General features: G+C 41.1%; 1 protein-coding gene across 2 annotated transcripts in view; it reads left to right on the plus strand.

Moving 5' to 3' along the window:
• Positions 1 to 14,532, plus strand: part of G2E3 (G2/M-phase specific E3 ubiquitin protein ligase) — a 48,728-nt gene that overhangs the window by 27,364 nt on the left and 6,832 nt on the right. For both annotated transcript variants that reach the window (XR_013264891.1, XM_077464792.1), the window contains exons 9-13: positions 5,172 to 5,296; positions 8,860 to 8,974; positions 10,200 to 10,507; positions 12,347 to 12,528; positions 14,270 to 14,442. Coding sequence is in view for 1 of the 2 variants with exons in the window: in XM_077464792.1 (XP_077320918.1) it covers positions 5,172 to 5,296; positions 8,860 to 8,974; positions 10,200 to 10,507; positions 12,347 to 12,528; positions 14,270 to 14,442 (903 nt within the window). In the remaining variant the exon portion in view is untranslated. The remainder of the gene's footprint in view (positions 1 to 5,171; positions 5,297 to 8,859; positions 8,975 to 10,199; positions 10,508 to 12,346; positions 12,529 to 14,269; positions 14,443 to 14,532) is intronic.

A 14,532-nucleotide genomic window follows, 5' to 3' on the forward strand; every position in this document is an offset into this window, starting at 1 on the left:
TTTGTTTTTTGTTTTTTTTATATATTTTTTGGGGATATTTATTATAACAAAAAGTAAAAAATAATGCGTTTGTTTTGTTTTTTTAAAAAAGAAATGGTCGCTCCATTTTTTTTTTTTTTTTAGTTTTATAGCGCAAAAAGTAAAAACTGCAGGGGTGATCAAATACCACCAAAAGAAAGCTCTATTTGTGGGGGAAAAAAAGGACATCAATTTTGTTTGGGAGCCACGTTGTATGACCGCGCAATTGTCAGTTAAAGCGACGCAGTGCCGAATCGCAAAAAGTGGTCTGGTCTTTGACTAGCAAAATGGTCTGGGGCTGAAGTGGTTAAACTTAGCCAGACATTATTTGCTCATTAAAGTATAATTTTACTGACCGTAAAGGGGAAGTCCATCCTAAAGCTAAAATCATTACATCTACAGGCATCCACGATCTAAGGCCCCTTTCACATGGGCGGCTGTTTGCTGCCGTTAAAAGCATGTTTTGTTTTGAAATGCCAAGACTGCAGGCACAGCGATCATTTGTACATTGTGATTAGCTGCACTTACTTGCGTTTTACATGCGGCTGCATTGGAACATTCTTGCCATTTCTGATGTGCTTCCGGTTTTTCTTTCCTTGTTGCTGCTGCTATCTGCAGGTGAAATATTACACTGAGATTACCTGCAGTTATGTGCAAATAGCTGCAATAAATTTGTCCTGGACGCAGTCAAATTTTTTTTTTTTCTAACCACACCAAACCCCTTGTAACTAAACTGTTGCTAAATGCAGTGTGTGAATGGAGCCATAGGAAAGCATTGTCTGAGTTTAGCTGCGGGGAGGTAACTTAATCTATAGCTAAAAGCTGAATTCTATCAGCCCGTGTGAAAGGGGCCTAAGAGTATCTTATCTAGCCCTGAGAAATCTGTGTACATACCTTTTTCTGAAGCCACTCCACTCCGCTCCAGTCCCACGCTGACCTGACAGCAGCAGCTTCGCTGTAAGGTCGGGTGGAGAGGAGGCAGCTGATAACAGAAGCCCCATAGTAGCTCTATGGGTGACGGCACTGTATCGAAAATGTAAGCGTAGGATAGTTTTTCCTTGGCAAGATGTGATGTGATCTGTAGAAGTAGTGTAATTGTAGATGTAGTTTAATTCTGGGTTATTAAAAATATAGTATTCTATGTCAGTCATGCACATATGTTTTTTCATTAGCATTTGAAAAGAACAGAGCCAGTTTTCCAGGATCGAATTGACACCTAGATGCCAATAAAAGTTCCCATTAGAGTAAGCATAGATTGCCACCTTCCTGAGGCCTCAAAGAAAACTGCTAGTCATTTTGGCTACACAGATCTGCAGGGGGCATTCACAAGGCCCCGGCCGGTCTGCAAACTTTGATTAATATTAATAGATAATATAGGAACTTATTTTATCTCTCATAAAAGCTAAAATATTAGTGACAGAGAGATGAAAATAATTCCTTTTGATCGTACACGTGATGGGTTACATGGACATGTAACTCTGTATTTTTAGCATGTGTGGAATCCTAGAGAACCACACAAAACCGTTATATGGCGCCTGATTGCGGCAGGCAGGCATTGATTGGTACTGTTGCGATCGGACTGATTCGCTGGCATCGGAAATCCAATCCATGACCCAGCAATCCAGTGCCGTTCTGGGCCAATTCAACTCTGGTAATTTCAGAACACAAAACATCCTGAGGGTTGAGACAGGGACACCCCCAGGGTTGATTGGCCAGGGGCTAAAGTCCAGCCCAAATCCATATTTCAATAACTTCAAAGGAGGAGGGTAAGTGCTGAAAATGGTCTGGAGATGGCCTGACCCACATCCCAGTTAATGGTAGATGCGGAAAGGGTGCCTCAGCAGGACTTTAAAGGGGCAGGACAAATATTTAGTAGGCAATATCTTACTTTAAAACAAATATTTTTATTTTACTACAAGTAAAATCAAAGGGGTAGTTATATGGGCAAACTAGGAGCCCATTTGGGCTCCTAGTTTGCCCATATAACTACCCCTTTGATTTTACTTGTAGTAAAATAAAAATATTTGTTTTAAAGTAAGATATTGCCTACTAAATATTTGTCCTGTCCCTTTAAAGTCCCGCTGAGGCATCCTTTCCGCATCTATTTCAATAACTTGGGTAGCCAGAGATATGGACATTGTTCTTCCATGAAGCCAGTTCGAAACTGGGGAGTTCCCATGTTTCAGTATGCTTCTACTAATGGACAGACTTTAGTAAAGTTTTTTTTATTTCTGTTTTTTTTTTTTATCCCCTTTTATTTTCATAGCAAATTGCCAATTGTGTGTCTCTCTGTATTTTTTTGTATCTTTTTGGTAACTTCTTTTTCTTTGTATATCATTTATGCGCTGCCCACTTTAGGGATATTAAATGATAAAATTAATAAGTCACTTCTGTGTACTAAGCTAGAACTCATATCTCTGGAGAGGTTGTTGTATTTTAGTGCATAAGTACTCGGTCTAAGTTACGCACCAATCGGTATGCAATTGCACTGTGTGTTGGCAGATTGCATGCAGATTGTAAGCTAACAGATCTTCCAGACAGAGATCTGTGTGTGTGGTGGCTCAGCAGACCAGTCTGCGGACAAACTGTTGGGTGATGGCAGGCTATCGTTTATTGTGTGTGTGGGTGTGGGAACAGTGATTAACACCGGGGTTTAAGCTTGCAGGATAGCTGGAGGAACCCTAGAAGTGTGTAGTAATTGCTAGACTGCTCCCCAACTCTTAGAGTGCACCAGATTGTATGTAAGATTAGTATCTGCCTGTGTGTGGTCAGCCAGCTGGATTGGAGTGGAGTCTCCCTCTAGTGGTGGCCAAAGGTAGTGCAGGCTGTGAAAGTACCACAGCCAGTCTTGCATGCTCAGTATAAGTTCCCCCTTATTCCTTTAGTTCCTCATATACCCCAGTCACGGTACGCACATCGCGGTTGGCTAGTTGCTTACAAGTACAGGCGTGGCCTGGTTGCAAGTGGAACTTTCCCTATCCAAGCAGGGCCTTGCTTTTCGCCATGACAGGGTTTTGGGAGGCTGCTGCAGGTATGTACAAAAACCTCTATCAATTTAAACTGGGTATATAAGTGTGCGTGCGTGTGCATAATTTCAATGTCTATCTCATATATCAGCATTCGAGATGGTAAAAATTGGAATTTCACATGTTTATTTAAATATTTTGAGGATACAAGAGGACTGGTCTTGTGACTTGTACTGTGCACACTTCCTCTACATGAAGTTCAGAAAAGCCAGCTGGAGTTTAAAGAACACATGTATGTGCGTAAGGACATTATGTTAAAAACCTTACTGTGTATGTGAATAAGTAACTAAAGGGTTTAATACTACTTTAAAGTATTTTGAACATGTAGCAAAAGCACTATAAGCCCCCATTCACACCTGAATGTTGTGTAGATTTTTTTTTCCCCCAAACCTGACTATACAGAATATACAGTCGATTAAAAATATTGGACACCCTTGCCTTGGTGATACAGTTGGGCCACTGCTGTAAATATGGGCCAAAAATGAATGTATAAATTATAGACAGCGCTTGCTCCACCTAAACTTATCGTAAATTATCAGTGCTATAATATACAAGGTCTATTGCTAGACCATATCATGAACCAACTTGTCCTAGATCAGGGGTCTCCAAACGATGACCTTCCAGTTGTTCAGGAACTTTTATTCCCATCATACCTAGTCATGTCTGTGAATGTCAGAGTTTTACAATGCCTCATGGGATGTGGAGTTCCGCAACAGCTGGAGTGCCGTAGTTTGGAGATCCCTGTCCTAGATGAATGAATAAAGTCAATGAAAGAATTATATCAATAAATGACATTTGAAAGTGCATACATTAATAGGTTTGTGAACCAAAGTATTTTCAAATTAATCCATGACAAAATTAAATTGCATAAAGTGATGGCTGTGCAAAGCAAAGTCTTTTCCTTGTAAAAAAAAAAAGTGATGTGGTACGCCGTATCCCAATATTATCTGTGTGTCCACCTCGTGAAGGTCTGTGAACACTTCACACTCGCCAGATATGTTGGACTCCCTTACCATATAGCAAGAGAATTCTGCTGTGCTTTTAGGTCTTTCTGGGAACCTACGGTGTCCTCTGGTTACCCCTGCTGGTATGGGTTACCGCCAGTGATGACTCTGGAGCTCCAGGATCAAAATGTGCAATCTTGCTTTTGATAACATACAGATGACAAAATGCGTCAATCTGCATCTCCCATGTGTCCACATGCCATGCTCTAGGCAGCGACCACTACTCGCACACAAGTAGGGCCATTTTGCTATTGTGACATTCAGATTGGACATATTTAATTCACAACAATACAATTTTAATGGCTTTTAACTATGTATGATACCGATACACAATAAATCATTTGATGATTTTATACTATGAGGAGTTTCTCTCTCCATACCTGGATCCTGGAGCTCCAGAGTCATCACTGGCGGTTCACTGATAAGGTCTAGTAATAGACCTTGTATATTACTGCTAATTTAATATAACTTTAAGTGGAGCAAGCGCACTCTATAATTTATACATACACGGTCCATTGTTTTTGTATTTTGTGCCTGTTCACTTGATGTCCTATGTTCTACGAAGTATATGAGCTATATATATTTTTTTTAAGTTGATCCAGCATTTTTGGCCCCAGAGACTAAAGTGGGAGCACCTGCAAATGCGCAACACGTGAGTTTATGCCTGGAAAAACTCCTCTCATTCTTTTACCTAGCCCAGTCAACATAAAACAACAAACAAAAATAAAATTTACTTGGGGCACACTTTTTTGATCAGCATATAAACAAGCATGGACAAGTGTGTATCCCAGAACTCTTTACACTCGCCCACTGAAGGAGGAGACTTGAGCAGAGATTGCAGTGGCTGTTGGGGACAGGTGTGGCTTTTCAATATACTGGATGTCGGCTTCTACCTGCGGCACTTGTTGGCTCTTCCCCCCTTATTGCCCGTGCTCTGGAATCCCACCTGCCGCACAGTTCACGCCTGCCAGTTCTCCCCCTCTGTGAGTGCGTTACTTTTGGTTAATAAAGTCTGCACTGCACTGTGTGGCTGTTTGTGCCCCTCTTTTTTCCCTTTTTGTGTTTTCAGTCTACATCATGTTATCTTGATTATTCAGTTTGTTTATTAAATTTTAACCTATAGCAAATGGGAGATTCTGCGCTGCCAGTGCTGTGGATCCCGTGGTACACATATGGCTTGCTCCTCGTTAGAACACATGAACCAGACATGGGAATGCTCAGACTGTCGCATTGTTGGCTGTACACCAGGTAACTGCGTTTTTCCTCATCTTTGCCACAGAGAACCTGACCTTTTCTGGGAATTACTGTGTGAAAGCTAGGAATTCAAATTATTGCCCAATCTGCCATCTTTCAACAGTCTGATTCTATTTGTCCTTGTTTACTGAGGGTCCTTGTACAGAACAATCTGCTTCAGGTTCCAATATAACCAGTGGCAAGTGCAAAATCTGGTGCAGCTGTGCATGGTAGCCAATCCGCTTCCAACCTCGGCTATTTAAATGAAGCTTTGACAATAAAACCTGAAAACCTATTGATTTCTATGCAGAGCTGCATCAGATTTTGAACTCTTTTGGGGGGGGGGGGGGGGGGGGGTGTTATGAAAGCGAATACAGACATTGAATCCAAAGACCGGTAAGCTGTAATATAATACAGTTTTGTTCTTGGGTTTAGTATTACAATCCTTTTTAAGCGTCTTGGAGTCTGGGGTAGGTATTCCTAAAGACATATATTTAAATTAGGGATGCACCGAATGGGTTTTTTGGTGCCGACACCGATTCTGAAAATAAATCTTCCTTGATCCCGAAACCGATATCGAAACAGCACCGATACCGAAATTGACTATTTAAAAAAAATATTTTTATACAGGAGATGGTCAGAGACTGGGGACATGCTACAGTTGCAGTACAGTGTTGTAGTGGTTAGCACTCTCACCTAGCAGTAAGAAGGGTCACTGGTTCAAATCCCAACCACAACACTACCTGCCTGGAGTTTGCATGTTCTCCCTGTGCCTGCATGGGTTTCCTCCGGGTACTCCGGTTTCCTCCCACAATCCAAAGACATGCAGGTAGGTTAATTGGCTTCTGTCCAAAATTGGCCCTAGTATATGAATGGGGACCTTGGATTGTGGGCTCTTTGAGGGTAGGGACTGATGTGAGTGTGCAATGTACAGGGATAGGGGCAATTGTAGATACTCACTCAGGTTGAACTGGATGGACTTGTGTCTTTATTCAACCTTACTAACTATGAAACTACAGGAGATGGTCAGAGACTCGGGACATGCTACATGAGATGGTCAGAGACTGGGGACATGCTACATGAGATGGTCAGAGACTGGGGACATGCTACATGAGATGGTCAGAGACTGGGGACATGCTACAGGAGATGGTCAGAGACTGGGGACATGCTACAGGAGATGGTCAGAGACTGGGGACATGCTACATGAGATGGTCAGAGACTGGGGACATGCTACATGAGATGGTCAGAGACTGGGGACATGCTACATGAGATGGTCAGAGACTGGGGACATGCTACATGAGATGGTCAGAGACTGGGGACATGCTACAGGAGATGGTCAGAGACTGGGGACATGCTACAGGAGATGGTCAGAGACTGGGGACATGCTACAGGAGATGGTCAGAGACTGCGGGCATGGTACAGGAGATCAATGCAGCCTCACTGTGCCCAGCAGCCTACCAGTGCCCATCATGTAGTCTGCCTGTGCCTCACCAGTGCATATATATATATATATATATATATATATATATATATATATATATATATATATATATATATATATATATATATATATATATATATATATATATATATATATATATATATATATATATATAGTCTTTTTTTTTTTTTTTTTTTTTTTTAAATTGGCAGCTGCAGCTCTGTACATTAATCTCCATGCTGAGTACTGCACTCTAGGGGGAGACAGAGAGCACAGCACACACTGCTAGACGCCTCTCCTTTGCTTTCACAGTAAACAGCATGCCCAGCTCCTGCACAGCCGATTTACACATTGGCTGAGGAGATATATGCAGCCCCCGCTGTGGAGAGGGGGACTTTAGAGCGAGACTCCACAGGCTGACTGCAGCATGGGTGAGGTGGGAGGGGAGGAGGAGAGCTAAAGACAGAAGGATAACCCCGTGATGGGCGGCATCGGGGGCGGGGCCAAGCCCAGCAGGCCCGCCCCATTTTTGTCACCAGTATCAGCGAAAATTCTCTTACGGCTTTTTGCCGAAAGGGCCATTTTCAGTCGATATGTTTTGGCGGCTGAAATTTCGGTGCATCCCGAATATTTATTTTTTATTTAATTTTGGCTAGAGTGGGGAGGGATTACAACCCTGTCATGGTTTTTATTGCCGTCTATGCCCCTGTTGGGGAGATTTGCTGCATCTGTTTGTCCTGTTTATCTTAATCATCAAAAGTTAAAGTAAAAACCCCAAAATTTGGGCTGTCCCCAGAACATAGAAGGCAATCTTCCAATGGAAAGATGCATCTTTTAGGGTGTGCCCCCCCCCCAAATATCTTGTTAATCTTCCAATGGGGATACTAGTTCTAGTGACCCTGGAGAAAATCCTGGATCCCCCTCCCTGTTTTGGCTATGAGACTGAAATTGAAGGAAAATCTCCCTACTGGCACACGGATGGGGGGGATTTTATGAGCTTATAACCCTCCCTTACTCTATCCAAAATTGAAAAAAAGTTTTGCCTTTAGTTCTACTTTAAAGAGGTAGTAGACACCAAGCTATGCAGTGGAATAACGTCCTTCCAGGATGTCTCCAATTTACAAGCCGACCTCAGTGCTCTGTCTAATTGGTTGACTATGTGGCAGATGAGGTTTAATGTTGATAAATGTAAAGTTTATGCATTTGAGGGCTAAGAATATGCATGCATCATACATACTAAGGTAGGAAAACCGGGGGAATCAATGGTGGAGAATGATCTGGGAGATTTGGTAGATCATAAGCTCAATAATAACATGCATTGCCAAGCTGTAGTTTACAAAGCGAACAAAGTCCTTTCTTGTATTGAGAGGTATGGACTCCAGAGAGAGATGGTTTTTGCCCCTGTACAAATCATTAGTAAGACCTCAGCTGGAATATGCAGCTCCGTTTTTGGGCACCATTTCACAAAAAGGATATCGGAACTGGAGAAAGTGCAGAAAAGGGGCACGGAGGAGCTCCGCGATATAGATATAGATATAGAGAGAGAGAGATAGATATAGATATAGAGAGAGAGATATAAAATATGGTCCATATAGTGAAATTGCTGTTGAGTTATTCACTTTACGGTCAACACAGAGGACAAGGGGGCACTCTTTACACCTAGAGGAAAAGATTTCCTCTTCAAATACGGAAAGGTTTCTTCACAGTAAGAGATGTGGAATAGACTCCAGAGGTGGTTCTGGCCAGCTCATTAGATTGCTTTAAAAAAAGGTCTGGCTATTTTTCCTAAATGCACACAATATAAATGGGTACCGTACTAACAATTATAGTAAAGTTAATCCAATTGCCTCTTCGGGGTCAGGAATGATTTTTTTTTTTTTTTTCCCTGCAGTAGTAAATTGGATTGTGCTTTGCTGGGGTTTTTCACCTTCCTCTTGATCAACTGTGGATATATGGGATTGTTTGATACTATTTTTATGGTTAAACTAGATGGACTTGTCTTTTTTTATTTTTTTTTATTTTTTTCCAACCTGACTATGTAACATGTAATGAATTCCAGAGTCTGAACATAGCATGGCTTATTTATTTTTTTTCTTCACTTCTCTTTTTTTTTTTTTTTTTTGTTCTTTTTAAACAGTAAAGCGACCACATCCCTCCTGCCATAATGCATCTGATAATGCAGAAACTGGGGTTGCACAGCCTTCACCAAAATGCCCCAGGCGATCAAAAACGCCCAGGAGAATTATTTTAAAGTAAGTATCAAAGCTAATGCTCCGTTTGACATCATGCATTTATCTGCATATAAAGCTGCTGGCTGAGCTTTGTTTTTAAATCATTGATCTAAACCATATGCCAAACACAAGGCCACCGGGCCAAATGCGGCCCGCTAGATCATGTGGTTAGAATAGCACCAGCTGCACAGCTCCCGATGTCTCTTGGCACACTGGCCTATAAAGGTTGGTGCTCCCTGTGATGGTGCATGCAACCTTGTGCTGTCGGCGTGTTACAAACCACCTGATAACTCATACAGCCAAAGCTTGTTTTGGCCTTACTTCTGTGGAGAAGCTCTGCACTCCTGTGTCCCATTTTAAGCATTCGGCTGATGTCACAGAGTCAGTCCAGGCTGGGGAAAGATCGCGACCACTGGCCAGAACTCTGGACTGGCACTTGGCTCAGCGTTTACATTCCTTGCAATGGCAATAAAAGTGATCAAGAAAAAAATCTTGTAAAAGAAGAAGAAAATTTTCCCCGGTAACTCGTGCTCAGAAGTGAACGCACACGTTCGTTCTGCCGACATATGTAAACGCCGTTCAAACCACACATGCGGTATTGCTTCGTGCGTTAGAGCGTGAGCAACAATTCTAGCACTAGACCTCCTCTGTAACTAAATATGTAGCCTGTAAACAAATTTTAAAGCGTCGCCTATGGAGACTTTTAAGTACTGAAGTTTGCCGTCATTCCATGAGTCTGCGCAATTTTAAAGTGTGACATGTTGGGTATCCATTTACTCGGCCTAACATCTTTCACATTTATATATAAAAAAAATTGGCTACCTTTTACTGTTTTATTTTTTAAATTGTGAAAAATTGTGATTTTTAAAAAAAAAACAAACACATTTGAAAAAATGGTTGCGCAAATACCGTGTTAGATAAAAAGTTGCATTGACCGCCGTTTTATTCCCTAGGGTGCCTGCTAAAAAAAAAATAAAAAAAAATTATATATATGTATACGTTTGGGGGTTCTGAGTAATTTTCTACCAAAAAAAATTGTTTTTGCATGTGCCAGAATAGGCCCGGTATGGAAGTGGTTAAATTCAGTTCCACTCTAAACCAAGTCATGGTTTTACATAATTCTTCTCTGTATCAGAGCTGGGGATGCACAGTTATAAAGAAGGGTACCCTATTTTCCAAATTCATGAAAGGCAATCTGATTTTTTATTTATTTTTTTCTCCTTTTTTTTTTTTTTTTTCCCCCCAGACAAATTCAAATGGAAAACAAGCAAATTTTTGACATTCTGCAGGAATTGAGATCTCAGATCATGAACTCCGTGTGTATACTAAAGGTGAAAAAGACATCCCTTTGGAAAAGTTCTATTTGCTGCTTCCTTAAAAGCACCTTTTCTCCATGTAGCACCCTACATGTATCAATCACAGATGACACTCAAAATGCAAGCCAGCAAGCAGACATGTCCCTTTCTCAGTATTTCAAAAATGTGCTGATCGATATTGAGAACTCTGATGTTTTTGAGGGATCTGAACGGAAGAATCTTTCTTTAGATCCAGAAGGTAAGTCGGCAACATACTGATTTTGCTCTAGTTAGATTTACTTTTCTTTTAATAAACATCTAGTTAACTAATTCAGTGAACACTTTTAATAGTAAAAAAAAAAAAAAAAAAAAGTTGTAACTTAACCACTTGCCGACCAGCGCACAACGATGTACGTCGACAGAATGGCACGGGCAGGCAAATGGGCGTACATGTACGTCCCTTTAAATTTGCCGCCCTGCCATCGGGAGCGCGCCACCGGCGGCGCGCTCCTGCGCTGGTCGGGACCTCCGTGAGTCCGGTCGCGGGACTCGCAAACTCGATCGCCGAGGGCATCCCCACGATCGTCTCACGGAGCGGCCAAATGAAGAAATGCCGTTGTAAACAGCATTTCTCCATTCTGCCTAGCAACTAGTGACGCTGATCTCTGCTCCATGTGATTGGAGCAGAGATCAGTGTTCACTAAATGAAAGCCCAACCCCCCCCACAGTTAGTAACACACCCCTAGGAACACTTAACCCCTACACTGCCACCCACTGGTTAACCCCTTCACTGCCAGTGTCATTTACACAGGAATCACTGCATTTATATAGCAGTGATTACTGTATAAATGACAATGGTCCCAAAAATGTCCGATGGGTCCCCCACAATGTCGCAGTTACAATAAAAATCGCTGATCGCCGCCATTACTAGTAAAAAAAAAATAATAAAAAATTAATAAAAATGCTATAAAACTATCCCTATTTTGTAAACGCTATAACTTTTGTGCAAACCAATCAATAATCGCTTATTGCGATTTTTTTTTTTTTTTTTTTTTTTTTTTTTTTTTTTTTTTTTTTTTACCAAAAATATGTAGAAGAATACGTATCGGCCTAAACTGAGGGAAAAAATTATTTTTATATATTTTAGGGGATATTTATTATAACAAAAAGTAAAAAATAATGCGTTTTTTTTCAAAATTGTCGCTCTATTTTTGTTTATAGCGCAAAAAATAAAAACCCCAGGGGTGATCAAATACCACCAAAAGAAAGCTCTATTTGTGGGAAAAAAAGGACGTCAATTTTGTTTTGGAGCCACGTCGCACGACCGCGCAATTGTCAGTTAAAGCGACGCAGTGCCGAATCGCAAAAAGTGGTCTGGTCTTTGACCAGCAAATTGGTCCGGTCGGAAAGTGGTTAAAGCAGAGCTTCACCCAAAAGTTTTGTTTTTAAGGCCTGCTCCTATTTATGGAAAGGCACTTTTGGGGAGGGACCTAGGAGCGGAAGCTCTCCTCACTCCCCCCCAACGTGATGTGTCCCCGGAGATGGCGGGACCGGTCACAATGTGGCGCAGGCACACAGCTCTGAAGCATCAAGCTGTCATAGCCGAGTCCACACAGTTAAGATGCCAGGGACAGAAGACCGAAGGTGAAACTGACTGCACAGTGCTGGATCCTGGGAAAGGTGAGTGTCTGTTTTAATAAAAGTCAACCGCTACGGTTTTTGTAGCTGACTTTTACATTTTTACACAGACTGGAGTGCCCCTTTTAAAGAGAAAATTAAATAAATTATTTTCCGTTCTGATTTTATTTACTAAAGCACTTTTGGGAACAGTGCTGATCAGAATTTTTTTTTTTTTTTTTTTTTTTAGAAATACACATGACTGGGTATAGATATAAACTGCAGGGCATCATGGCAGAATTGATTTGAGCCTTCCCACCTTCATTCAGTCTTCATCCTTCCTTTCTACCATCCAATATCCATGCAAAATAGTTCTGGGTGGCTGGTTTTGTTTGGAAGATGTGTCACTTTCTGTAGAGTGATAATTTATGAATGTTTTGCTTATATTGATCCAGCTCTTCTATACGTTGTCACCTTACAGCTCTGCAAGATAACCTGTACTACGAAGCTGGTAGGATGCTGGCAATTGCTTTAGTACATGGAGGACCAGCTCCAGGATTTCTTTCCCAAACACTCTTTTCTTGCCTGATCTCTGATTCTCAGCATGTTCAGCCAGTGTTAGAGGATGTAGCAGATCGTAATATCTTAGAAGCAATACTAATGGTAAGTGTGAGGGGGAATACAATCATCTTGCCTCTTGTAAATTACAATTGTCAAAATCTAGCAAATTACCCTTTTGTTGGAGGCATTGCTAGGCTGTTTATTCAGGAGAATTCAGTGAATATTATGTGTAAAAATTGCCTTTTTTTTTTTCTGTTTTGAATGTATATTGTAATGTAGACCAGCTGGCTGCTTATACTGTACTGTGTCTGTGATCTTTGGCTGCTGAATTCTTCACAAGGATAAAAAATTCAATTATGCTTGGGTGGCTGACTATATTTTTTAGCAGAAAGCCTAGTGGGTATGAATGGTGATTGGAGGTGTGTGTGTGTTTTACTGTCAATCATTTATAAATATTCCTCTGATAGGTGAAGTGCACAAGTTTTCTAAGTGCTAAAAACATTTTATTTTTCTTAAATGCCGTGAGGCTACACTGCCGGGTTTCCTGACCCACAATGGCGGAGGCAGCACCCGACAGCTGATGGAAACATCAGCTGCGGTGCCGACATCGCTGGACTCTGGGACAGTTAGGCTCGGTTCACACAGGGGCGACTTAGCCGCCTGACAAGTCGCGCTCCGTTCTGTACTATGGAACCGTTCTAATAGGAGCGACTCAAGTCGCTCCGACTTAGAAAACAGGTTCCTGTACTATTTTTGGGGCGACTTCAGGCAACTTGCATTGACTTCTATACAGAAGTCGTTTTGCAAGTCGCCGCTGAAGTCGTGTGCAGGTCGCGTCTGTGAGTCGCGCTGCAAGTCGTGCCGCCTCTGTGTGAACTGAGCCTTAAGTATACTATTATTAAAATCCAGTAGCTGCAGTATGTGTAGCTGCTGGCTTTTAAATATTTTTTTGGGGGGGTGGACCTCCCGCTTTTAAAGAGATGATTTTTAAGCCCATTGGAGAGGGGAGAGCCAATAGAACTGACAGACTTAGGATGATAGGACACTTGGTTTGATATTGTCTTAATGAAATGGAAGTGGGTTTATAAGTAAAATACATATTACAGCGCACACATTCAAGAATGCCATTTCCTGCAGGCTAGTTAAAAACACCCGAACATATTCAAAAAATACGGGGGTTTGGTCACACTATATGGTTATATAGTGCTAAGCCCACTTACTGCGTCAAAGTACCCCAAAATAGTGGGTCCTACCCTAGTAATAGAATGAAAGATCCTGCGTCTCAACCATGGGAGCCAAACTCCTCTATTGTTAAATTCTTTTGAACCCTTCTCCTGACTGATACCTTTTAACAATGAGATCCCTCTGATTTGGAAGCTCTCTACAGACCATGGCATTTGCTGTATGATGTGACTAGGAAAATTGGCAGGAAAGACCTACTAGAACAGCTAAATTTTATTTGGGATTAATCAGAAGCACTTTAAATGATAGCAGGCGCATACTGACTCCTATTTAAACATGAGTTTGAATGTGATTCCTTAATTCTGAACACAGCTACATCCCCACTTATAAGAGGGTGTGCACACTTATGCAACCCCATTATTTGAGTTTTTTTAGTATTACTTCCCCGTCCTAAAAGATTTCAGTTTGTTTTTCAATTGAGTTGTGCTGTTTATAGGTCACATTAAAGGTAAAAAAAAGTTCTGAAATTATTTCTCTTTTATTTATTTTTTTCCATCACAGAAATCTGACATTTTAACAGGGGTGTGTAGCCTTTTACATTTTAATTAGACAATGTTACCATTAGGTGTTGCATATTATGTAATTTTCTTATTTGTGACAGATTCAGTCTTGCCAGAGGATTAATGAGTTAAAGGCAGCTATTATCCATTACTATGATTACCTGCAGAAGACTGACACATTGCACCTTGTACAGAATGTGAGTGATAAAGTTCACCTGGTGAAGAACATGCTAACGTACCATGTGATTCGCAGAGTGCAGGAACCACTTGAAAGGTAATTCATTTTTAACCCTCTTCACTTGTATACTGACAAGATCCATACTGTTCTGCCATAACTTTACTGGGAAATGTTACAGGTATATTT

Source organism: Lithobates pipiens, unplaced genomic scaffold (genome assembly GCF_037356315.1).
Source record: "Lithobates pipiens isolate NorthernLeopardFrog02 unplaced genomic scaffold, aLitPip1_a1.2 Scaffold_30, whole genome shotgun sequence".
NCBI classification, from domain to species: Eukaryota; Metazoa; Chordata; class Amphibia; order Anura; family Ranidae; genus Lithobates; species Lithobates pipiens.